Source organism: Simochromis diagramma, unplaced genomic scaffold, assembly GCF_900408965.1.
Source record: "Simochromis diagramma unplaced genomic scaffold, fSimDia1.1 OVJJ01000361.1, whole genome shotgun sequence".
NCBI classification, from domain to species: Eukaryota; Metazoa; Chordata; class Actinopteri; order Cichliformes; family Cichlidae; genus Simochromis; species Simochromis diagramma.
In genome coordinates this window covers 3,810,301-3,837,918 of record NW_024386860.1, presented here as the reverse complement: position 1 = coordinate 3,837,918, position 27,618 = coordinate 3,810,301, and the positions used below count along the sequence as shown (strand labels likewise).

The window sequence follows — 27,618 nt, the reverse complement described above, 5'->3', positions numbered from 1 at the left end:
CTCTTAAATCGCTGCCAACAGATTTCACATTATACACACTATCAATTTAATCATATAACTCCAAATCGGAGCAACACAACGACAAACAGGAAGCACTTCCAAACGGGCAGGGGCTATCTGAATACAGGATATCTAAAGAGGCCCCGCTTTTCTGAATGAATTTTATACTTTTTGTTGTAAATTTTCAAGAAACTCTGTGTTCTCTGCTCATCTGGGTGAAAACGGCATGAAATGTGTGAAATGAATATTCATGTCGTTGTTTAGCAGGATCAGCAGCTTGCCAAGCCAGCTGGCGCTGTGAAGTTAACTGCGCTGAATATCATTTCACTTGGTTAGCCACTTTTGATGCTGCACAGTCGCACTGCCATCTATATCAATATCATTGGTCAGCCAGCTGATGCGTTCAAAGAATAATGCTGATGATCTTCTACCATATGCGTTTTTTTTAAAATTGCAAGCAAATCCAATACAAGCGTGTCGTATCCATGTTTGCAATAATCCGCTGCTGAAAATACAGCGAGCAGCATTAATAGGACGTTGTTATTCCATATTTTCAGTCACTTAATATTTCAGACTAATACATTGTTGCTTGTTTATGAATTTATGAACTCTGCTTTAACTTCAATGAGACGCTTTGTAAAAGGCAAATAATCTGATTTCCTTGATTTGGTACTAAAGTGATCAAAATCAGAGTCTGTCGCTGTTTTTGTGAATCGAGCTGACAGATGTGTCTTACAGACAGATGTGTCTTACACTTCCTGAACTTCCTGTGTGTATTACTCACCAAGCTCATCAATTTTTAGGCCTGGTCTAAGCGTGTAGACTCCATCTGTAGGCCCTGGCTCATCGTCCACATCAGAAGCTGTGTGTGAGAGAGAGAGTGAAAAGTAATTGAGCTGGGTAGAGAAAAAAGAAGGGAGCAGGGGTTAAACTATTGCTCCAACCAAGAGGACTTTAATTACTTCCAACATGACATCCAATAGAGTGGCATGACAAGGGTGCAGGGTTGAAAAACCCCACAGCACGCCGACTGACAAGCCACAATATCACAAGAAGCCCTGAAAAAAAGATGGAGAGAGACGGGGAAAAGAGGGAATGTGAGGAGAGGCAGATCAAACTGAAGAGAGTCAGTGTGTGAAAAGGGATGGAGAGTGATGGAGTTGTGGGGGTGAAAGAGGGAGGAGAGGTTAATACTACAAAGGACCGGACAGGCCAGGGATCAAAGTCTGTGTGTGTGTGTGTGTGTGTGTGTGTGTGTGTGTGTGTGTGTGTGTGTGTGTGTGTGTGTGTGTGTGTGTGTGTGTGTGAGTGAAAGTGAGTGAGAGCGGGTCGAGAGATTGAAGGGTGGCAGGAGAGCGAGAGAGGATAACACTACATATACATAGCCACCCACTGACCGCACACGGCAATAAATGGATTCTGACAGGGAGAGAGGGAGGAGGGGTGGAAGAGAGAGGGAGAGGAGTGGAGAGGAAGCAGGAGGGGGTTGAGGGCCTTCAAAGCTGAAGCTGCTCCCTTTTTTTGCTGCTGTAAAGAGAGGGAGAGAGAGAGAAAGTGAAAGAAGAGTGAGACGGGGAAGAAGAGAAAAAAAAAGAGGAGCTGGGACGTGGGGGGCTATGCTGTGAGTGAAAATGCTGCAGGAGACTCAGCAGCAGTATTAATAGCTCTGCCTGTTTTAGGCTGTATTTAGATTGTGTGTGCATCTGTATGCAGAGAGTGTGTGAGTTCGTTGGACGCCTGGTGCTTTCCAGATGGGGAGAGTGGCCAGATGGGTCCAGGTAAAGCCTGCGAACAAGTCCAAGCATTATAGGTCAAACATCACCCCCCCCCCCAAACACAAAGCAGGAGACTTACCCGTGGAGCAGCAGACGTACACTCGTAGTCTCAGACAGGCGCGTCCGTGGTGATGAGTGGGCGTGGCTGCACAACAAAATAATACACAATAAATTAAATGCCGTGTGCACTTTTGTTCCAGAGCTTGTACTTAAATATAGCCAGAATTAACCGTTTGGATCACTATTATCATGCATTTGTTAAACAGAAAAACAATCAGCCAGATGTTATGTTACTACTACTTGACTAATCAACCGGCTGGCAATCAGCGACACAAAACAATGACTCGAGAAGGTGGGTTGAATGTTTTATTGCATGCGACTCATTGTGTTGTATAGTTTAGTGTTGGATTTTTCATGTGAAGCAGTGAGAGCAGTGGTCTGAAAATGTTAGGATGGCACAGGATTCTTGTAGATTTGCTCACTTACCTACCAGAATCCTACGTTAATATTACCAAACCCACAAATACACACAAATATGTACAGGAGTAAATGAGTACTGCACCGATTATACAGTCAGTGCCTCGTAATATCTGTTTTGGCACTGTTTTATGACAGGCTAAAAGTTCATTATTTATACAGTGGCTTGTTGGCACAAGGTGCTGCAAGTTAATTTGATTAGCAATCAACAAAATGGATGAGCCTGCACGGCTGCAGGGCGATATGATTAAATGTGAGGCTGCAATTTGTCATCCCCATATTACTCGAGGACATGACTTGGATGATCGAGCCGAATATTCAAAGATAAAAGTTATATGTGTAATATTATAACGAGCAGTTTTTTTTTTTAACCTGCTGCTCTGACCTCAATAACATAGTTCTTTAATATTTATATCTAGACATTTACGACATTAGTGAGATTTCTTTTATAAGATATACAGCAGGTTCGATTCCACTCACAGATGTAGTAATACTCCTGGCCGACGTGGAACTCGTAGCCCAGCGAGAAGGCGCTGTAGCGCTGGAACTTCTCGGAGAACTTGATGGGCGCGTGGGGGGCGTGAGGCCGGTTACACTCCCACCGCTTGAAGCCCATCTGGGGATCACAGCTCCTGTAACCGCGGTAGCTGACCATGTAGAGGACGTACTGCTCTCCGGTGCCCACCATGCGCTGGCTGTCGTTGTAATGAGGGCAATAGATGTCCAGGTAGTCGTTGACGTTCACCTGCATTGTGTAGCCCTCCCTACGCAGACTGGACAAGCAGAGGAGCAGCAGAGATTAAATTATTAAACACTCAAAACGGCTACATATAAATATTACTTGAAATTCTGGCACTTTCTGTCATCATTTACATCATTTTTTTGAAATCAGTGCCATTGCAAAGCTGAACAGAGGTGTTGATGAACACACATTTTACACTCTTTATATTATGAGTGCTAATTTTTGAGTATGTTCGTACACAGATGACACACACAAACATAAACATGTTTTGGGCATTTCCTCAACACTCAGTATCACATACATCCCTGCACAGCAGCAGCAGCGATGTAACATCTCAGATCACTGCACGGGATTTTGTCTTTCGGATGCTTTCTGCTTGAACAATCACCAGGCGTAACACAAATCTTTGTTTCAGAGGTATCGAGTTATTAATACCAGTAAGCGGGTGTGTGCTTAAGGGGGCGAGGCTGTGTATTCGTGGCTGCGGGGCTGCTGCATGCAAAGAATGCGGAGCTGGCTCTTCAGAATGGACTCAAGGCCCCAGGGCCACAGCTCCTTCTCCTGGTGTCAGCGCAGCGTTGTCCCCTAACCCCACTGCTCGTACATCAACCTGAGCGCAACGTTGCACTCACGTCAACCGTCAACGTCCCGGCAACGTTTCTTCCCCCCCAAAGCTCATATATCAGCGTCAACCCTAAAAAAGATTCAGCTTGACAGGAAGATAAGGTCTGATTCTGTGTCTGGGAGCTTGTGTGCGCGCCTATGTGTGTGTGTAGTTTCTGTGACAAAGTGAAATAGGTTCTTTCCTGACATCCAAAAGCCCCTTTTTTCCTCCCCATCACAGACACGGGCCCATATCTGTGAGACTGAGACAGGCTGCAGTTGTAAATCATGCACACTCCGATGAGCATGTGCGTACACACATCCGCTCTCGTTCACTCAGACGCTCTAGTGGTGACACCATAAAATCACAAGGGGGCAGCAGTGTGTCATCCTCAGCCCGACTCTGCCTCGCTCCCACTTTGCCAGTTCTAGGTCATGTCTCCAGGGAGATTATTATTCAATTATTAAATGAAGATCGAAACACTGCTCTCAATGTCTCCTTCTCTCCATCACTTCTTACCGCTCTCTTTAAATCCATCCTGAATTTCTTTTTTTCTCTGAGCTCTTCATTTTTCTCTCATCTCTTTCTTTCAGAGTAACCTAAGACTAATTGTTCGACATTCATCCTTTACTCCTTTTGCCTCGTCTCCTATCCACCCCTCTCACTTTCACTCATTACATCACTTAATAGCCTGCAGAGGAGATTTACTTTTTCTGGCATTAGTGGTAGAAAAATGCAGAAAATGCTTTAAGGGAACTATATTTATAGTGAATGCAAAAGAGAGAGACATGGAAAGCAAGCGAGAAAGGACTCGAGTGAGCGATGAGTTTGGTTCCACTAGGGAGGTGTGAATGCAAATTGAGTAGAAGAGGAGTGAAAGCCAGAATAGAGCAGACAAAGAAAAAAAGAAAAAAAAAAAGAAGAAGCAATTGGCGAGTTTTATGATACCAAAGAAAAGCAAGTTTTGAAAGATGAAGTGATAATGGCAGAAAAGAAAGTGAGAGAAAATGAGGGGGAGGGCATCTCAGGGCATCTTGAATAATCTGAAAGCAAATCACTCCTCCAAGATAAAAGATGCCACAGGATTCCCACTGTGTATGTCCTGGTTTGGTGTGTAGTAGGTACGAATGAGCATTTCTCCGAGCGTACAGCGCTGCGATTTGCCAGCTATTTATTTGATATCTTGACATCTTTAGGAGCCCCATCTCTGACACGCACACATGTACGCACATAAAATCCTACATAAGTGACTTAATGGCAAAACCAATCTTATATAAAAGTGGCATCAGATCATATAATACGCCTTTGTTTCACGCCATGGATAATCGGAAAATCAGACCAATTTCAGAGTGAGATTAAAGAGCAGATAGAGCATTGAGGGGGCTTGCATGATATATCATGTCTGCAGTCTTATTCATATATCACAACAATTATACGGCTCTTGCATAAGCAGAAAGACTGATTGCATTAAACAAAAATGATCCAAATTCTGGACTATACACAAGGATTTTTTTTTATTATTACTCGATTAATGACCAACTACGTGACACAGAAGACACGAAAAGCTGAAAAAGAAAGCAAAAACCACGCACAATAAATGCAATGTGGCATTTTGAACAATTTTAACAACACAATGTAAACTTCAAGAACAATCAGATTTCATTATATGTTGCTCATATAATAAAAAATACAGTGTGTTTGAATATTCGCTTTAAATGTAGTTATGAATTATGTGAACTGAGACTCTCTCATCAGAAGAATGACCCCGATGAATTCGACAAGTTGAGATAAATTTTAATCAGAAAATATGCAGGTGATAAAAATGAGCCAATAAAGCATTTTTTTGGTTTTACTCGAGTGCGTTACGCAGTAAGGCATTTTTACATTTTAGTCGATGCATATGTCAGTAAATATAGAAACGTTTCAGTATAAAGCAGTTCAGTTTAACTACGGCTCAAAAGATGTCCAATAATGTGGCCAACAAATAAACAAAAAGCTTTTAAGCTATAATTTACTGCATGAGTGCGACACTGCATTAGAATCCTGGGTCAGCATTTCCAGTATATGCAAGACGCTGTTAACATGCTTTGCTCACTATATTTTTAACCATAATGGTACACACTAATGTACTCATGTTTTTAGAGAAATGTGTTAATTCTTCTATAAAACACTTTTTTTATTCATTTTTATTTACCAACAAAAAGTCGACTCACAGTTACTGAAATATTGACGACTACCATTCATGTACCGAAACATTGTTTTGAGCAAAGAAGCTGCGATAGTCACATACCAGCCATATCGTTCCTGCCGTCTGCTTCAAGTCCAAAGAAAATGCAATAAATATTTTAATTTTAAAAACGGATTTCCCTTAGAGTCGTGAGCGAAAGTCGCTCTGGCTGAGAAGACTATCACAAAATGTTCAGCCTCATTTTGGAATTTTCTTTTATTCCCCTCTATGATACCGGAGTTTATTAGATCGTAACGCTTCCTGAAATTCCAAACAAAGAGAGACGCAGCGATACAGCCCAGCAGGTTATGAAAAGTCAGAATGTGCTGCTTGCTGATGCTGCCTCCTGATGCCTCAGTTTCCTTTTGTGTTGAGGCACCACTAATTTCCTCCCTTACAAGTGATACCTGGCTAGGTGACGCTGATAACAGCCAGAGACCTGATGGGACATTTCATCGGCCTGAGCAAAAGTTTCCAAGAGCAAAAGATCACTTGTATACAGATCCGCCAGAGAGATGGAGCGATGGAAAGACTGAGAGAAAGATGAGAAGATTTATAGCATGAGATGAGGGGTAGTTGGGGTTAAAAACAGCAGACTCTAGCAACCAGAGAGCCAAGGGTGATAGCTGGAGGGAGTGAGAGCGAGCAACAGCTAAGAGCAAGATCAAAGTGGGCCTGGATCAATGTCACTACTGTAAAATCACATCAGAGAGTGTGAGGGAGATACAGAGAGAGAGAGAGAGAGAGTATGTTGCCTGTATAAATCAGTCATAGGCAACATAATGCCACAGAGTTACCCTCTATCTACTTATTATCTGTGTGGACTGTTGGAGCATCATATATCAATAAAGCACTTGACAGTAAGCGCCATCGTTCCTTTTTGTAACAAGAGCTAGTGGGACTGGCTTACTCTGCTCTTCTGTTGGTTACATGGAAGATTTTGTGGACAGCGGAGGACAATAAGGATAGGTAGAAGCTCAAATATTTAAGTCAGCGAGAGGGTCTCCCCCTTAGGACCATGTTTTTTGTGAGAACAGCACATTGGTCAATATGCTGCATAGTGTATGGCAGCGGTCCCCAACCTTTTTTGCGCCACGGACCGGTTTATGCCCGACAATATTTTCACGGACCGGCCTTTAAGGTGTCGCGGATAAATACAACAAAATAAAACTAGTACCGGTAGCGAAAAAAAGAAGATTTATTCATAACACACGTGAAAAGACCCAGGAAAACCGAGTTAACGATAAAAACGATAACAAAATAATGCTGAAAACCGATAAAAACCCTGAAAACCATACATTTCACACCTGAGCCTCAACTCTCGCGGCCTGGTACCAAACGACTCACGGACCGGGGGTTGGGGACCGCTGGTGTATGGCACATCTATGTGATTCCCATTACGTGGGATACGTGTCCAGGCATAGCTCCACTATTTCACTGTACCAGCAGTGTTTGATTAACTGCTGAAAATGCTCTCATTTGTTACAATTATTCTAATGCAGGGTATTTTAAACAAGGGATGGTGTGAAAGCTCGCTGATGCCCCGGCTAAGGTGGAAAATGTTACTTATTAAGCATATTTTTCTTATGGCTTATTAAACCTTGCCATGACAGGTAAGCAAATGTGGGAGAACGTTACTTTGTAGCAAATTTTAAAATAGCAGCTCAATTTCAGCAGTGGGCTTGAAAATCGCCATGGAAACAAAAGGAAAGACATTAAAAATCACAATGTAACAGTTAGCAAACATTGTTTCTGGGAATAAACGGTCTTTTTTACTGAAGACACTTTGCCACGTTACAATTAGTTGTACATAGATATATAAAAACAAAGAATAAAAAAAGAATAAATCAAAGAATATAAAAGTAATGCTGCTTCGTTTTAGTGTTCTTAGGCTGTGGATCGCCTGGTTTACCATCACGCTATTACAGAAGTTTGTGGCGCTGTCATTACAGTTGTTCTATTAGTCACACCAGTGTTTTTTCCGACATGATTTTATACACCAAGTCAAAATGCTTGCTGCGAAGAAGGCCATCTGATTGATTTTTCCTTATTAGGGGAATCAGATTTACTTTTAGAGACATTTCTGAAAATGCAACCATGACAGACGCACAGTAATTTGGAGACGTTACATTCTGCCCCTTTCAAAACTATGATAGTGTCAAGATAGTTAAAGAAAGGCCAAGTCTGGCTGTAACAAACTTTCCCTCAGTAACTCTGACTCACTTAGTTTCTGAACTAGAGCTTTTAAACTTTAATACAAGATGCTCAATCCGTTTGCTATAAATGACACAAAATGTAACATTGTGGGTTCATGTCAAATACATCACACTCGTTTGAATATCCGTCGATGTGTACTCATGGTAGAAAAAGGTTCAGAATAAAAGTTGAGCCGACTTCACGGATGTTACCTCAACTTTGTGAATGTTGTCTGAATGCCCTTGTTAAACTTCCTGGAAAGAAAGAGTTTGTTTTCTCCTACTCTATATTGATTAGATCAAATTTCACTGGGGGGGATAACCTCATGTTTTGCTTGGATTTGGTAATACATGCTGGGGGTTAGCTGAAGCCACAGTAAATACTTCAAATAAGGGTTTACAGTTTTTAAATTCTTTGGCAACTCTTACTCTTACAATGTACTCTGGAGTCCACTGTCTAAGCTCTCATTTGTTAACCTTGGGTGGACATCCCAGACCATCGGGAGCTCAGTACCAAAACTTGGCAAAGATGTACATCTTAAGTTTCCTGATGGTTATCAGTGTAAAACATTTTAATGTCATCATGTTGCCAACATCCACCTAGCAATGGATGAGTTAAATGACCTGTCTTTTTTTAGCTTTTATGCACCTATAATGCCTTGAACAAAAGAATTATATAACTTTTATCATACATCATTTAATTTATATCCACAAAAGTTAAATTATACCTTATATAATATGCCATAAAGCTCCCTGGCAAACAATTAGTAGCAGAAGAAAATGACCTGTGTTTACCTTTTATTACCAACGACACTATTGGTTTATTTCATCACAATAACATCTCATTTATAGCCACAAAACTCGAATAAGACATCCACAACCACCTAGCAATGAGCTAAAATGACCCATTTTTAAGCAACAACTACCCTTGCTATTTTGTTGCCAGCAGCACATAAACCAAACAATATTGTCACACAGTTAGATCTTTAATAATACCACTACTCTGTAAAATAGTGTTATAGTCCTATTTTCTTTTTTAAAATATTATTTTGATCTAAATAAAAATTTAACTTCAGGTGCATCAGAAAGTGTCACAGCTGTACCGTCCAATGATAAAAACAAAACCCATCTCCCTGCACGCTGGAGAGATGGTGTTATTTTATTACTTATTAAAGTATGTTTATGTTTTTAAATGCTGACAACAAGGCAAAAATAAATCATTTATGCTTTTTTCCCCTTTGTAGTAACACATTTTTTAAAAAGAATGTCAGACGCTGTATTTTATTAAGCTTTTTAACAACTTTTTTCTTTTTCCATCAACCTTCTTTGAAGATTAACCATTTTGAAGCTGTGCTTCAGCAACACAGCTTTCTATAGTAACTCAGCACAGTGAATGCTAACTTATCTTTGGATTTAAGTATGAAGCATTTAATTTAATTTTTCTAATCATTTGCTGATCAAAAGTGGAAAACCACAGGTGGCTGATTGGGTTGTAAGACTTTAAGTGTGCGTTACTGTTTGCCAAGATAAATCAAGGTTAAAGAAATCAAAAGAGACACACCTGATGGGCACAAGGTAGGGCTGGATTAAAACTTGTCCAGCAGTGTTACAAATGATTGCCAATCAGGACTTAAAAGCCACTTTGCCTCCAGAGGCCAGACTTCTTAATCCCATCTCGGCTCGCTACAGAGATGCTAACATTGTTGCGGGAGGACTCCAATCAGCCAGCGGAGTGGTCGGTGTAATTGAACGGCTCCCCCGGTGAATGGAGACTCCCAGAGATCTGTAGCATCAATGAGGCCCTCATCAAAGGCAGACACGAGTCTTTCCCACTGCCTTGTCATTCTACTCTGCCTTTCCTTCTTTTCTCATCACCTTCATCTTCAATCTGTTTCTGTCTACGTTTAACACCGCATGAGAAGAAGCGCGCAGACAAATTTTGATTAAAAACTTGTGTAGAAGCTTGCTCAAATGATGCCGTCTCATTAAATACTGGTTGCAGATGAATTTATCCCTTTATTTGAATCCAGCTGGATTAGTTGAAGAACATGTACAGTATGTGTGTGTGTGTCTGAATGTGTGTGTAAAGTGGTGTTTGATAGGGTGTAAGGGTTGAAATGGTTCTAAATTCTCCCCGTTAAAATCAATAGCTGTCTTGAGTGTGTCCAACAGCCTGGAATATGCTCCCTTTTCTCAAGGCCACTGCACACACTTCCTCTCTCACACACATACAGCCCAGGCCTGCTGAGCGATGTTTCATCATTGGTAATTGATCACAATATTACAGGTAACAGGATTTATTCTCAGGTGGCCTCACACACACACACACACACACACACACACACACACACAGCACCGAAATGATCACACAAGTAGCATTGTCCAAATCTCTTTCCCTCCCTCTTTTGCTTAATTTCTCAGCTCTCATTTGACTTTTTCGCTGTCCTGTCCGCTCACTCCATCTCCCTTCTTCCCTTCCTCTCGGTGTCTGTGGATATTGACTGCACGGTGAGAGAGAGAGAGAGAGAGACTGTCCCAGCAGCACAAAACCTAATGGCGAGCGTTATTAGCCCTTTGAACCGAGCCGTCTCGCTCGCACACAGAGCCACATTCGGCGAACACACTCCCACACCATTATGTATAATAATAAGCATGTTCTCTTCCACACGTGTGTTTCTGCAATCAATCATACATGCGCTTTTTGTGGCTCTTGTTCAAACACTCGTGACACAGATGGATGAATGTGAGGAAATTAAAATGAACAAACGCACATGGAACACCAGATGGCAAAAGCCGAGGTCGGGAAAAAAAACAAAAAGAAGAAAGAAAAAAAAAAACACATGCTGAATAAGACAAAAGGCAAAAAAAAACAGAGATCAGAGACGAAGGCGGATAAAAGCGTGAACGACAACACCAGGAAGGAGGAAAGACAGAATACTTCAATTAAGAAAAATGTTGTTTAACCTGTGAGTAACACCGGGACTTGTGGTTTTTACCTTAATTTGCGTGTTTATTGATTTTGTTTTCAGCTTTAATTTATTGTCCATTTCACCACCATCCCACCCACACAGCCTATTTTACGCTCCAAAGACTTTCTTCACTTTAAGGCTTCTTTTATCTCCCAAACCCCAAGTGTCACCCTCCATGTGTCTGCCAATACAAACCCATCTTTCCTTCTTATTCTGTCACTTTGTTGCCATCAATCCACCCTGCGTTGCTCTATCCCTCTGTTTCCCCACATCTCCCTCTGTCTCTGTTCCTAAAGCCCTTACATGAGCAATAGTGATCCCATCAGACACTGGGCCAGCAGAGGCAAAGAGACGCACTGAGAGCAGAGAGTGTATGTTCCCTAAGCTCTCCCATGATTGATAGTGATCCTGTCTGATGGCTGTGTATAGACTCAGCACTCAGTGAGACATTACCCTCTGACCCAGCTATTGATTCTTGCGTTCCCCGCCCCAAACGCACAACTCTAGCCTTGACCCCCAAACACTCATGCTGTGTGTACAGTCCTACAGATTGATAGTTTTGCGGTGTCCTGTGAAACCTGATCAATCTGCTGCATAACAATCGCTCTCCCTGCCTGCCTCAGCCCACTTCCTGGCCGAGTCACACGGCACCAATGTCCTGTTGACTGATGTGTTTGGGTCAGGGAGGCTTGAATATCAGGGCTGTGGGGAAAAGAGCTCCAGCGCTGGGATAAACGGTTCTCAACAACAACAAAAACATTACTCAGATCCCTCTCTTGAGCCACTTTAATAAGGGATCCGGGGCAAGAAACGCTGCTTGCCAGGCGTAGGGACAATGTAGAATGAGAAGAAACGCCATCCATCAAGCAGAGCAGGGTCAGGCAGATAATTCTTTATCTGCTTGAACTTGTTTTAACCTACTTGAACTGTAAGGTGGGTGGGGTCTACCATATAGAAGCTGGAGCTACTTAACCAAACTCTTTAAAACTCAGTGAGTTGATTTTCTGTGCCATACCCAGCTGTGCTGCTCTGTGAGACCAACTCGGGTGATGTAAGAAAAAGTATCCCTCAACGAGCACTTCAAACAAGGTGAAACAAAAGCTCAGAAGAATTTAAAACCTTTATATGACCCTCAGCCAATATCGCAAACTCAAGTTAAACCCAGAGAGACTATATTTCACCATTGTAAGTCAAAGGAGGCAAAGCCACAAAGAAAAAAAGAAACCGAGAGAAGTGCCAACCGAGCTCCAGCCTAATGGGCTGCCAAGACAAAACCACAGCTGGCTTTCAACATTAGTCTCCATGACGACTGAAGAAGCCCTTGCTATGGTGCTATTGTAGCAAAAAAAAGAAGAAGAAAAAAAAATAGGAGAGGGGGCGGACTACAGGGGTTCATTGCTTTGTGCAAAAAACCCATCCCCTCTTTATCCACCATCTCCCCTCTGTGTCTCTAATGGCTAATTAAGTACCACTTATTACTCTTTGCCATTATCACAAATCATCAGCTATTACTGTGGCAAATTTGGTTTCACACTGTTTTTAGGTGGAGAGTTTCTTTTGTTACGTCTCAGTCCGGCTGCAAAATGAACATAAAAATAAAGGCTAAAAGCAGTGGGAGAGAGCAGGGGTGTGTTTTTAACGGCTACAGGCAAAACTCGAGTCGGTCACGTCCTTTACGACCAGTCAGACATACAGTGCTTCACTTGTACATAACGGGGGGGGGGATTGCCCCAAAGAGAAGCGCTTTTTCCCGAAAATGTACAATTAACTTACCAAGACATGGCAATATATTTTAATTTTTTACGGACAAACCGGATTAAATATTGATACTTTTATTAAACACAAAGTCGAGCTAAATGGATTCAGCTGACGGGGTTGACTTACCGGATTTACTCCTTTATGACTCATCGTGGTGGGCGCTTATAAAAATATATGAGGGAAAAGTTGAGAAAAGTTTACCAACATGAGATGGAGAAGAAACTGATTGGGAAGGAGGGACAGGCAGAGCAGACAGCGAGAGAGAGCTAATTATGTGAAATGACACAAGAATGATGATGATATACCCACACAATGATAACACAATACAGTGAATAAACACATAACTCATCCTATTTGCCTTTTAGGGGTATCTTTCCTCTTCTATTCCACAGATATTGTCATATGCCCATGATTACTGCCTTGAATTGTGCTGGGCATCGCTGTGCTACGAGGTTTAGATGGCACTATTGCAGTTAGTATATAATGTGTTTCTCTGCGATTCCCACGTCTTCTGAGTACTATGTCATTATAACAAAAAGCCCCCTGTGACCTTTCAATGTTCTCAGTAAAAAAGAAAATAACAACAGAAGAAGCACATTTTAAAGGCAATTATAAGCTTTGTTACTCTCAGGGTAAGATACATCAAAGTGGCAAGACACATAGTGGACTTGGTTGGACAAGCAGGCGCCAGCATGAAGTATTTAAGTGTTTAAAAGCGTCTGGGTATTCTTGTCAGATAGGAGATGACATTGAGCTCTAACATTTCTATTAATGCATTGTGACGGGGAGAATTAATTACATATAGTCGCATATACTAGCTCAAAAAGGCCTGAAATTAAAGAATGCAGACTGAAGCGCGGTGCTAATCGAAACAGCAAGCGTTCAATTAGCCGTTTAGGAAAGATGGAATCAATGGAGTAAAACAATGAACGGAGAGAAAAAAAACCTGCACAATGTTCTGCCTCACTTGATCTTGAGAGTTTTCTATTTTTATTCTTTATCAAAGCTGAACATAAAAGACAAGCGGAGCACAGATGTTTCAGCGTTAAGACCTTCTCCAGTGTGCGGGCCAAAGTGATAACAGAAACAAACGGATTTTGTTGGGTGATAAATGAGCTAAAAATCTATCAATGCCAGTTTTTTAACTGAACTCGGGGACTGGTGCGGAAACAGAAACTTTGACTTTGGGGAGTATACTTAATCACTCAGCGACTGTGTGTGCAAGGAAGTGGGGGTGGTCTCTGTTACTCATTGCAACTGTATATGCTTTGCTTCACTATATGCTCAATCATTCCCCCTAATCAGGCCTGAGAAATGCTGAGAGCCAATGGTCAGCTCTGAATGGGGCCTGCTGCACAAAACCTCCTCGCACTCGGGTATAGTGCTTTTCAGAGAAACACCATTTTAATTTGCAGGACAATAAACCAGTAAAGTGGACTATTTGCACAGTGTCACTGCGGTGTTTAGATAATCAAAGGGACGCGGGCTAGCCTCGTTTGCCATAGTAATGTAAATGCACTGAAGTACAGTGAGTGAAACTGATAGTGTAGGATTATGAGCTAGAAGCCTTAGATCGTGTGGATTTTATAAGCTTATCGTGCATCTGTCTGTGCACGTTTGCGGGTGTCGTTGTCGTTGTCTGATGATGTGGCTGACTCTCTCTGCTGAACATGAGCAGACTCTGTCAGACTCGACAGTCTATCAGTGCAACATCCGTCTCACATCCCCTCCTACATCCCCCCAAAAGCACACACACACTATCACTCGTTCTGCCCTACTCTCCCTCCTCTGTCTGTCCATCCTTATCAGCGTCCTTCCATCCGTCTCCTGTTCAATTTTTCATTTCAGGTTCAATCTTTCTGACGTCTGCTTACTCCTCCTCTGACGACACCTCTTCCTCCCTTTCTGTCTTCCTCTGTCAATCTGCCCCCACCCCCCCCACACACACACACACACACACACACACACACACACACACACACACACACACACGCTCTCTCATGAAGTCGATACACCTCTCGATGTGGCGGCGACCTGCCAATCATCATGTGACAGTCTGTGCTTTCATCTGGACTTTGTGTTTGTGTGTCTCCCAGGGGTTTACTGAATGCACACATAATAATCACAAAGTGCTTCACAACAAAACACAAGAAATAAAAGTGTAACATATAACAATGTAAAGCAATAGAATTCAACATAAAACAACAAGTTAATTAAGGGCTTGTCTGTATAAAAATGTCTTCAACTGCTTTTTAAAACAGTCAGTGGCGTCTATACAGTGTAATAACAGTGGAAGACAACCTTGGTGCCACTGCCTGAAAAGCCTGATCACCACAGGTTGTGTGGGGCCAGCAGCAACCTCTGGAGCCAACACTGGATTGATATGCGATCTTCTGCTGATGCACAGTCTGAAGGCGATCCAAAGCTGATTTGTTGAAACGACTACAAAGCCCATACTTGGACACAAGTGTACAAGTGGTTCACAAATGCAGAACACCTGCATGTGAAAGGAGTATAAGACTTCTAAAAAATAAAATGGTATCATAAACATGGGAAAAATATCAAGTTTTCTTTTCCTTCTATGTTCTTGTGCGTGTACTTCATGTGACTTCACATCTTTTGCAGAGACTGATGAGAAAAAAAACCCAACAATACATCATGGTGATATGGTTTTACTTTGATGAGCTTTTCTGGGTTTCAGTCTTTTCTTTCATTCTAACTACTGAACTCTTCATCTTTTTATTCCAAAAACAAACTGCAGTTGCTGCTGGAGGCATAAAAAGCATCACATTGCATGTGCCCAGAGGTATTTCTCAAGAGAGAAGAGAAAATGAAAATGGAGTCAGTTCAATCACTATTGTGTGTTTTTTGTGTGTTTTTTTTTATGTGGGAACGGAAAGAAGCAAAGTTAGCATTTTTATGTAAAGACACTGCAGGTTATTACTTCAAGTCAAAGGATGTCCTTTGCATTAAACGACATGCAAACGTACACCTGGTAAACCAATGTTAAATCATGTAACCGATGGCCACATGGGTCCGTTTGAGATCTCGTGCCTTTGCCCAACTTTAAGGTTTATGGACATCTTTCTGAAATGTGTTGTAGTTATTCGTACTCGGGCATTTATTCAAAGGGGACAGAGCTGTGGGATGGGTATACGAGCTCTCATAAAGTCAGCCCACGTCCCAGTGCAACATCCTGGCCATATAAGCAATGCCTGCTCTGCTCTGCTGCTGGAATATGAAATATGCATGGGCCATAAAGAGCATATGGACCATCCGTCTCAATACGCGCCACAGAAAACCATCAAAAAGATCATTAAACCTAACACACACTGGTGTGCACGCACACACTTACGTACACACCAAATGGCACACAAACATGCACTCCCACGTTGTGCATAATGGTTTATCAGTTTCAACACCAACTTTCTGCTGACAGTGCACACGCAATAACAGTCAAAAGCACGTACACACAGCCGAGCAAACACTTTTTAGGAGAGGGAAGAGATTTGACACTGATTCGTGTACATTTTTCACTCAAAGTTCCTCATGTTGATGTAAAGACATTACAAAGAGCAGCAACATAACAACAGGCGAAAAGAGTCCTCACACAGAGAAACACAAGCAAATGTCTCGACTGTCTCAAAGACATAAACAAACACACATCCACATGCATGTGCCACCCCACTAAGCTGTCACACTGTCTTTATTTTCTTTGCCACACTTCTGTCAGGCTCTGTCACTGTCAGGCTCTCCGGCCCTCCACTGCAGGGAATTAAAATTTAATATAAGCCACGCAGGGAGGGGAAAAGAGTGAGACACGTGGACAGACAGACAGGCAAACAGGTAGACAAACAGACATGTTAGCATACCGGAAGAAGAAGAGGAGAAAGGCATAAAAGAAGCGAGGGCGAAGAGGAAGAAAATGAAAATTATTTGGGCAGAAAGTCCATTTTCATTTATTCAAAATTTACAGAGATGACAACTAAAAACACAGCCTACCACAAAGCACTAGTGTATCCAAATCTATCCATCTCTCTACTTTCATCTCATCCCTTTTTTCGTGCACATCTCTCTAATCTTTAACTACACTATGTGTCAGCGAGGAGTCTGACACTAAGTCAGCGTCAAATTCCATCATCCATGCAGACAGAGACGGGAACACACACAAACAGGACAGCTACAAGACGGGCTTCGTTTCCATCTAATCTCTTTACTCTTTCAGTCAGCCTTCCTTCATCCAGCTTCCCCTAAAAGTTGTCAGCTCAGGTGAGCATAACATCAATCTGCTAATGGGCACTGCTCTCTAGTTACTGCACTCTGCAGGCTAACGAGAGCATTCCAGTCAGCGGAAAGCTCTCGCTTTATTTTATTTGGAAGAGCGAGGCGAGAATACACGGCCGACAAGATGCGAGTGTTTGTTTTCAGACTTTATGTGTATGTGTGGAGGTTCAAAGTTGTAGGAACTCCTGGTTGGAATTCACACTCTCTACAATTGGGAACGTGGGAAAACACACATACACAGGAGGGTACAGTTAATATACATGACAGGTTTTATGATCCAAAGAACAATTTTAAATATTTATTGTCCAATTCTGAAAAAAAAAAAAAAAAAAAAAAAAAAAAAAATTGTTGCCACTTTGATATTGCATGGGGCGATCGTGGCTCAAGAGTTGGCAGTTCGTCTTGCAATTGGAAGGTTGCAGGTTCGAGCCCCGGCTCCGACAGTCTCGGTTGTTGTGTCCTTGGGCAAGACACATCACCCGTTGCCTGCTCATGGTGTACTGTAAAGTAAATACTGTAACATTTTTACTGCAATTAAAGTGAACTTACTGAACCCGAACAAACTAAAAAAAACCTGATGAAAAACGATTATTTAAAAGAAAAACACTTCAGAGGGACTTGGTGGAATTATTTATTCCAGAGAAACAAGACAACATTAAGACATGCAGGGACAGCCAGTGTGATTGTTTCTGACCAAATTTCCAGTGTCCCCAACTCATATTCCCATTAGTGCACATTCTTTGCACAGAGTATACCGTATGTGGATCTTCATGCAGCCAGGAGAACATGGCCTGGTTGATCATTCTCACAGGAGCTAACTGAACTAAGTCTGTTCATTCTTCATTAAATTCAGGTCCAACTGTACTTTTACACTGATCTTGTACTCAGCTGTGTTATTCATCGAGTCAAATACCTTCTTTATATTCAGTCGAACATACACAAAGCATAGTTTTAACCCTGATATCACCAGACACTGATGACACTGATTTCCTTCTTGTCATTTGACTTTAAAAAAGCTCTGACTCATAGTAAGCTGACTTTCCCAGACTTTACAGCTATCCAGGGATGCACTACACCTCCGCTTTCACTACACTATCCCCCACATATTGCCAAATGCAAATTTTACATGTGAATGCAACAATAGTAAAGGAAAGTCATTGGTATACTGCTCCTTTCTGGGTTTAAAAATATCTCTTTTGAAACCAGATGTGCCACCTGCTCACCTCAGCTGCTGCGGAGCTCTCTTGACACAAACCGACTCGCTTTCTTGTAAAAAGCACTTTGATTTAGCCAATTTCAGGATTATGAAAAGACGCTGGTATGTCTTGGGAGACCGTTGTTGTGCCGTTACGGAAGGTGCTGTGTATGTGCGCACCTGGCTAAGGTTTGATGCCGTACGTTGGCGTGTGTAGTCCTTCGAAGATGTGTGTCAGAACACAAACAGCCACAACTGACATCCAGGAGCGGAAAAAAAGGAGAGAGAAAAAAAACACACACAAGAGAAATGAATCAAGTGTTTGCTATTTGACGTTTTTGTCCCCTCTGGCAAGGACTTTCTCCCTCACTCTTTGTCCTTACTCCCCTTCAAACGCGCTTTTTCCAGTCTTTTCTGTCTGACATCACCTGCTCCTCTCGTCTTCTGTGCCACTGTCCTCCCCCTGTCTCTCTCTGTGTGCCACTACCAATCTAGCCACCGTAGTGTAAAGTTATAATCCCTTTCCTTTTCATTCCTGTCGTTTACATCCTTCTCTATCTTTGTAATTATCTCTCCACCCTGTCCCCTTGTCGCACCTCCTGTCAACCATCTATCTGCCTCTATGTAAAATATCTCCATCTGTTTTCGCTTTCATACTCCATTTCGCATTCCCTGCCCTTCCTTATCTCACAGGACTGACCCCTTCATCCTTCCCTTCGTTCCTTCTATCCCTCCTCCCCTCATCAGCGCCCTCCTTCTGCTTCCCTGCCTCCGTCTTTCCGTCCCTCCCTCCCCCCGCTCACGGCACGACTGAAATTCAAACCCGAGCTTTATTGACGGCCCGTGCGGTCAGTGATTTGCTTAGCGCACATTCCTGTCCGGGGCCATGGAGGTTGTGAGCAATCTGGTGTTGGGTGTTAAGAAAGAAGATAAAGCGGCATCAGAGGCCGCGGTGACCGACTCGCCCATCCATTAGTTTGCTGTAATGTTTATCATTACCGCTGAGCTGAGACTACCAGCAGCCGGCCGGCTCTGGCTCTTCTGTCTGAACTCTGAACCTGGTTCATCTCTCAGAGGCAGACTTAACTCGCTCATCGGCTCATGTGCAGCAAACGCCACGTGGCACCATCTGTGTTTTCTCTACTCTCCACCACCTCCATTTTTTCAGTAATAGCAAAACAAAGGAGCGGCAGTGAGACGGTAAAAGAAGTGATGAAGGTCAACTTTTGAGTGGACATTTGGGAAGTGCAATAAATATTAGAAAATGTAATCTATTACTACCAGTTTAGTTTAGTCCTTTATTTTAAAATTTGTTAACACTTGATTTTAATCTATAAGGAACTTACATGTAATTTCAGGATAATGTAAGCGTGGCAACATGAATTTGCACTGTTTGGCAGTAACAGCAGTGAGGCTCCTGGTTCAGACCTCCTGGTTGGCTGTGGCCTTTCTCAGTTTGTAGTTTGCCCCAGGTTTTCCCTGATAGTCCAGAGACAAGCGTGTAAGGTTAATCGGTTATTCTAAATCGGCTGTCGATATGGGCGTGAATAGTTGTCTGTGCCATTGTGTTACTCCTGTGATGGACTGGCGACCTGTCCAGAGTGTGTTATCTGCCTCTCATGCCACGTCAGCTGGGACAGACTACAGCTGAATAAGTGGATAAGTAAATGGAAGGATGGATGTATAGCATGATTCACACTTTAAATTGCATATTTTAATATAGAATTATAAAAAAAACTGTATATTTTCAGAGAAAATAATTTTTTTAAAGGGGAGAAAATAGACAAAATTTAGCTCTATAATATAAGAATCTTTATCTTTTTTACTTTAAATTGCAGGAAATTAAATATGTAGTGATTGGGGAGTGCAGGTAGGCCAGAGCGAGATATTTTTACTGTTATCTGGTGTGTTGAACAAAATCTTAACTGTTAAAAAATTGAGAAGCATATGCTGGATGAGGCGAGAGAGAGGGATGTTTGTTTGCTTCTACATACATTACAGGTGCCACAACTGTTCCTGTCAGCTGACCTATTGTTGCATGAGTAAACCATCCCGTATGCACGTGCGTTAGTGTCTTCACGTGGATTTCTTTGCCATGTGCGTATCATCTGTGAGACCATCTTGCGGACGAGGACAGCTGCTTCAAAGATAGCAGTGTGAGCTTTTGTTCTGTCTCTTCAATCAAAGTGCTTCCCCACAGCTCGGCCTGCCAGACAAAACCAAAGTCAGCCAACACTCGCCTCAAAGCTCGGCTCAATCGGACTGAGAGGCAAACAGCGAGGGACAGAAAGAGACAGAGAGGAGGAGAAACAGAGAGAGAGAGACCTGTGGGTGAGGAGGCCACAAGGTCTGCTTCTGTCTCTGGCGCAATGTGATGAAACCGGCAGGCAGCCAATCAGACATGACGACGAGCCAACCCGGGGAATAACCTGCGGGTCAGCCAGCATGGCGACATGCACACACACTGGCATGCGCGCACAATCGGCAGCGTGTGCTCGTTTGAATCGCGGCATTGTTCGCAGAGGCCCGAGCACACTTTTCTTGATATCAAGTGTTGCATGTAGACAGTAATTGGATTGGTTGTAATTGGTTGTGGTCGGCTGGTTTGAATAGCAAACGCTGGCTTTGCATAAACACACAAATTAAATCCTTGTTTATGATGTGTGCACATATTTTTGTGCTGATATATGTTTGCGTTGGGGGGGGAAAAAAGCAGTCCTTAAGCTAATTTTCTATTGGAGACTGAAGATGCTAGTGGTGAAAATGGGTGAAAAAGAAGAAGAAGAGTGAGTGATGTGTGAATCACATGAGCAAGAGATGGAAGGAGCATGTGAGGGTGGTCAGGGAAAGAGACAGCAGGAGGCCAGAGAGGTCAGCAAGAAAATGAAGGGGAGGGCTAAGGCTGTACTGATGTTTCTTGCGGCATGAGGCTTCATGCGTGGCTAATGTGCTGCGTGTCTGTGTGGCCTCTTGTCTGAGGGACTGCTCCGTTTCAGTGGGTCATGCTAGCAATACCAAGGAACAGACTACAGTTCATTAATATGTAGCGTATGTGTGTGAGTGTGTGTGTGAGCCATGCTGGTGGCTCTGACAGTCGCTGAACGCAGCAGCAGACAGCCAGGACATGTCTCTCCCTCCCTCTCATGCAAATGGGCAAACACACCCATCAGCAGTGCATTTGGAAACACTAAATGAGACAAAGAAACTCCAGAGGTGCGCGAAGTACACAACACTTTGGACCTCCCACTGAGTGTGGATCTGCAATGTCAGCTTTTATGTCTCCGCCTGTCCTTTATTACCCTCTTGTCTCTCTCTTCTCTTCTTCTCAAGTTGTTAAAACCTATTCGCTACCTCACTCTCTCCTCCCTTCCTCCCACACTCGCTGCAAGGATCCCTCTCTGTGAAGAGAGCGAGCAGCGATCACCAGCGCGTCTCACGCCGCTGTACTTGCGCCTATATTGGGTTGTTAATACGTCTCACTGCTCCCCATCGCCATCCATTACAGAGGGTTAAATGCGCCGCTTAACAGTGACATAACACTGTTACTCGATGTATGGTATTTTGCATTGTGGTGGCTGATAACACATTAGTCCCATTTTTACATAACCACTGAGAAAGGAGCAAAGTGGGGCAGGCAGAGAGGCAGCAAAACATTCGTGTGTTTTGTCTCATGCATACTTTTGTGTGTGTGTATTGGTCTGCGTATGCGCGTACGTGTCAAGGGTCAGCGAGACAGGGAGAAAGAAATGGAAGAAGACAGACAGGCAGGCAGGCGGTCTGGATTACAAGAGGAGATGAGGGAAGAGCCTCATCTCTGCCACACACCATTCTCTAGCTCTGTTTACAGAAAATAGAAGGATCTACTGTCATCTACAATATTTCCGCTTGTTCTCAAAAGAGTTAAGCTTTCCAGGATGCAGACGTCTTTAATTGGAGCGTGTGACACAGACAAAGATGCTTAACTAAGCAAAGACCTCCCACTTAACGAAACCTGCGTGTGTTGCACAGACTTGTTTGCAGCATTACATCTTTTTGAATAATCTTTCTGGCCATATGAGCAGGCAGAAGGTGCAAGGATGAGATGCAAGAGAATGTTAGGAGGCAACAACTACAGTTTAGAAAGAAGCCAATAAGACAAACCAGGAGGGATTGGACAGTGTTGCTATATGTAGTGTTTATAAAGCAATTTGTTAGTGATGCACAACTCGATGTAAATATGTACTTTTAAAAGGAAAAGGGAAAAGAATCCATTCGTTGACTATTATTTGTATTTCTTTTGCTGATTATTCAAAAGGCCACCTAACTGTCATTGAGAAACATGGAGCCATTAGTGTAGCGCAACTATTTGCTAATGTTGTATCATCTGCATCTCTAACCTGTGCTTGCTTTTTCTGGACCAAGAGAAGTTTGACCTTTGTTCAGCACAGGTTTAAAAGATGATTCCATCTTTTCTTCTCACTTGTTGCAGTCTTTTCCTGTTGTCCAAAGGCTTTTAATGTTTTCCTAGTGTTTTGTAATGCAGCTGTAGGTCAGATGATTACAGATTTTGAACCCCATTAGCTTCCCATTTCTGTAGAAAAAAAGAGCTCCTACCAAATGAAGGAACAGTCTGTAGCATAAAGACTGGGACAAAGAAGGAACTGTTTTATAAACTAATTAAGGTTCATCAAATTTTATTGAAATTTTATTTATTGAAAAATGTAGGAAGACAAAAAAAATTCACACTTTTTTAGTCAAATTTGTTGTCTTTGTTTTTGCTCATCTTCCAAATGTGACTGGTGGTTTTGAGTTTTTTCCAGTCAAAGTGCGTCAAACACAACTTCCAGATAAAACCAGAGTCGTTCGTTTTTACGATGAGCAGGACGCTGCAGTTTTTAGCTTTTCACTGACACAAACAGATTACCTACACTAACTGAACCAGATGGCTCCTGAGGCTTTATGAGCTGTTTGTTATTTATTGACCTCAATGAGGCTGAGAGGTATTTCAAGACGTGCTTAAAATGTATGTAATCATGTGCATTAAAGCAGAATTAACAATGAAGACAGAAAAACGTAAGATATAAGTAAATCAAATTCTAGCCACATTAGAATCAAGTTTTAATTGAGAATGTGTCAAGTGAGAGGAACATTAGCGTGTGTTTACACAAGCATTAGCACTTCTCCTTATTCATTTCACAGTGCACAGACAAAAATGCAGAGAAGTGACAAAACAGATTTTTGGTTATTGTTATTTCTTTCTTTTACATAACGCTCATCAAAAGAGTGTCGCTTGTTGCAAAGTGCATGGAAGCATCTGTGGGTCTAAAAAGTAAAGCCAATGCAGAACCTGCATTATATGTAATAACCAGCAGAGGGCAGCTCCTCTGGCTACAAAAAAGATAAAAAGTCTATAAGAAAACAACCCTTTGGGTATTGTTTTTGACCTCACTAAAACACTTACCTGATATTTATGGTCCCATTGACCAGTTTCAAGACCTTTTTATTACAGCTGTTTTGTAAATGATGGTCTCCATTAGAATAAACAAAGGATAAAAGGACGAGAACGCAGACTATGTTTTCAGGAGGTACACTCTGTAACTGAATAGTACTGTACAAGCACACAGTGTCCCTCATTTTCTCAGTCAGATCCACTCTTCAGTTGTCACTGCCAATTTCAAAATGATCAAAATACTTGGCTCCAGAATTCACACTGGGATTTTACTAAGGGTGATGTCAAGGGTTCTACCAGAAACACAGAAATGACAGATATCTGTACATGGTGCTGAGTTGGACTCCTGGCTAAAGGCAGTGAGCAGAGGGGGAGGGGGGGGGGGGAAGCTGCTAAAAAGCGTTTTAGCAGGTGCTCTTAGTACCAAAGACATTAGTGGGTACTATCCACAATGAAAACCCATAAAAAGAGCAAGTACAATCATACCACATCGAGCTGTAACATGCAGGGGAAGGAATATTATGTTTTCAGGTTTTCGATTCATCCATCTATCTTCTTGTTTTGAATCAATCTCTTTAACATCTTTGGAGACTTCTCACTAAATTTGGTACAAATGCCCTTAAGCTATGAAGCTATGACGCTATTATGAAAAACTCCCACACAAATATCTAATAGGATTAAAAAAAAAAGACAATTTATACCCTAAAGGTCAAAGTCCACAGCTGGATGGAAAGAGATTTAGGGTTGTTTTTCATATCTGCAATGTTTATGTCTGTTTACACTAAACTCTGGGTTGTGCACTCTCCCGTTGTGCAATTCATTGTGCAGACGCGGACATGGTCATTGGATTCGCGTGCAGACCAAAACAAACCCACAGAGACCCTTTGGAGGAGGTGGTCTCCATATGGTTCCAAACAAACTCTATAATGGTTTATTTATAGTGAGAATGTGATCTGACCTCAAACTAACCCATGTAGCTTGTGTACACTGCAAGATTGAGCACCTTCCCATAGCCAGGTGTGTTTTGCATTGCGGGATGTGGCAGAACACCATAGACATGTACAATACACAGACGACAGCTAGCTGTAAAATTAATGTAAACCCTAAATGTTATCCACTAGACCAGAACGTAGCACCTTCTTCCTGTATTTACTTTTGTTGCTCTTGTCCCACATCTGGGCAATAAAGCAGACTGAAGGCTCTCTTGTGCGGTTTGATTTGCTTGGACATCGGTTGGCGTTTTTGTGAGTGAAAAGAAACCAAACCTCAAGGAAAAGCTCTAAGTTTACAAACTCATCAGCTGATTCTGACTCAAATGAACTACAGGTGTGAGCGTGCCCCAAAACTGCAGTTTTGACTGGTTGGTGGAGGCGTACAACTGCAACTGTTTAAAGTGAGCTACATCCTGCTAACTTAGCTTGATACAAAGACAAAACAGGGGGAAACCGGGAGCCTAGCTTGGTCTAGAGATGCAAACGCCTCCTAACGTCTGCATCTTTTATATTACACAGTTTTCTGCTGACTGTAGCTTCAACCAGCAGTGGTGTCAGCGCTCTTATCAACAACGTGAACAAGCGCATTTCACCACATGCCACACGCGGTACCGTTTTCATTAACAGTATTTGTTACTCAATCCATATCCCCTCCTACACGTTCTCGTAAATCTAAAGTTTCAACCAAGCAGACGCCCTTTAAACCCACAGCCGCACTGCTGCCAGGATACTGCAGCAGTGTCATTATAAAATATCACACAGGAGGTCACTCTGCTCTCCATATTTAAAGAATTTATTAGGATCATTATTCAGGAAGTAAAAGTTAAAACTGATGAACAAGGATTACGATTTCTGTCACTCTGTGACAGGGAGTGGCAGTCATTAGCAGGAGATATTAATAGACAGGCTATTAGCTTAGGTCAGAGCTTTGTGTCAGGCTCTGTTACAGTTACACTGACTTTCTCTCTCCCTTCTCCATCTTCCTCTCCCTTTACTTCCTTTCTGTCTTTCCCAAAACATCTCCTTACTCCTTCTTTAGCCAGCTCTTGGTTATCCCGATTTCCTACCTTGACTCGTTTATGGCTCCACTCTGTTCCCGCCCTACGTCTCCCACCAACACACAAACACTCTCTCTCTCGCTTTCATACACTGGCTCTCTCTGTCACTTTACTCGCACAGTTTTCCTCGCTACGGGCCCAAACCACTTCCCCGCGGCGTTGTCTATCTAATCCTGTTTTCCATCATTCTGCGCTCCCCTCTCTTTTCTCACACTCACACCATGCCATTTCTCACCATAAATCCTCAAACCACCCTCCCCTCAAACCAGCACACATCATTAAATAACACACTCTCACCACTCAAACCCATCTTTTTCTATCTTTCACATTCACTTTAGCCATGACCGCACTATTGCAGAAATATGTGAACGCACCGGTTCATTGTTTTGCTTTGGGGTTTTTTTTTGTGCGTACACGCATTTATTGTTGCTTGCAAACATCTTACCACCTTCGTCTTGTTGTCTTTTTCTTGGCTATGATGTAATTATGCTCCACCGTTGCTGTTGGTACAGAGTGTCAAACATTTAAACAAACTTGCCTTTTCAAGGATACACTTTGTTCTCGTGCCTTGTGACCTTCTATTTAATCACATTATGTTTCACTATTGACTGCAAATAAAAACACTAAAACCCTGACACGTGTCACCACTGAATAAACTCCCGTGTAACTATTTATTGAAATAATTCACACTTTATTTGGTGGTTTAAAGTTGGAACAAATCCCTGTAAGATCGACACACTGTCCCCTCTTCCTTAACCACAACCGACTCACGACCCCCCCCCCCACCAGGTACAAACAAATGTTAATATAGCATTTGTCCTATCACACTATGGAAATCAGCCACTGTGCTGATAGAGCGGTTGATTTCCACACTGCGTGGCCAGATGCTTCCAACGCCGCGTCTTTCATGTGAACACACAGAGGGGAAACACTGTGTGAACTTCTCAAGCTGATAACAACCTTTGTGTGACTGATCATCCTGATATCCTGGGTTTGTTTAACTCGGTTCGTGGCACAGGGCTCAGGTCTAAGGTCTCCTCATTATTATTTTAGACATAAAATAGAACATTTTGGATACTTTAGCCCCCTGCTACAGTTTTTACAAAAGTTTTTAAAAAGTAACAAAAGAACCAGTCATTTAAAAGCATTAATACCTGTCATTTACATTCACTTCCAACTTTTCTGATGGAGGCTTTATAATGTGTGCAGCTCAAGAGGCTCAGAAAGCTGCCATTAGTGCAGCTTTTCACCAAGAATATCTAATATTTTTTACAGTCAGATGCCAGGTTCTTTTTACAATTTGATCAGATAATCAAATTTATAAATGTTCAGTGCTAGTGTTACAGTGAAAGTACAGTTTTATCAGTCTGTTATCACACTATTTTAGTCCAAATAGCTGTATTTACTTAAACTATCTCCTGGGATTTTTCTAAAAAATGCCCCATCTCACGCTCTCACCACTCAAACTCATCTTTTTCCCTTTCTCTCGTCCTTTCACATTCACTTTAGCCTTGACCACACTATTGCAGATATATATGGAATCACAGTTTGTGTGTCCATGTGCATCTGCATTTATTCTTTTGTTAGTTTTCCTGCCTTGTGACCATCTTTTAAATCACTGTTTGTTTCATTGTTAACAGAAACTAGACACATTAAATGTCTGCAAGCCTAAAGCACACTGTCTGCTCTCACCACAACCCCCTTGACCCACCTCAGGTACAGTTAAATGTTAATACAGGACTCAGCTGGAGGTGTGGAAGAAGATAGATTCCACGAACAAGACCTAAGCTGACCCCTCGCCAGGCTTAAGTACAGAGATTTCTACTTGAAGCTCTGTGTTGGTATAGCTATATTTATTTAAAAGGAGAGTTGTTCAGAGTTCAGATTGTTGGGTTGGATTTTAAACTCCAAATA

The 27,618-nt window shown here is 42.2% G+C and overlaps 1 protein-coding gene across 1 annotated transcript in view; it reads right to left on the bottom strand.

Moving 5' to 3' along the window:
- The window catches only part of efna3b (ephrin-A3b), a 67,231-nt gene that overhangs the window by 11,389 nt on the left and 28,224 nt on the right, over positions 1-27,618 (bottom strand). The window contains exons 4-6 of the mRNA XM_040029787.1: positions 2,733-3,025; positions 1,855-1,920; positions 785-862 (exon numbers count right to left, since the gene is read on the bottom strand). Of these exons, the coding sequence (XP_039885721.1) occupies positions 785-862; positions 1,855-1,920; positions 2,733-3,025 (437 nt within the window). The remainder of the gene's footprint in view (positions 1-784; positions 863-1,854; positions 1,921-2,732; positions 3,026-27,618) is intronic.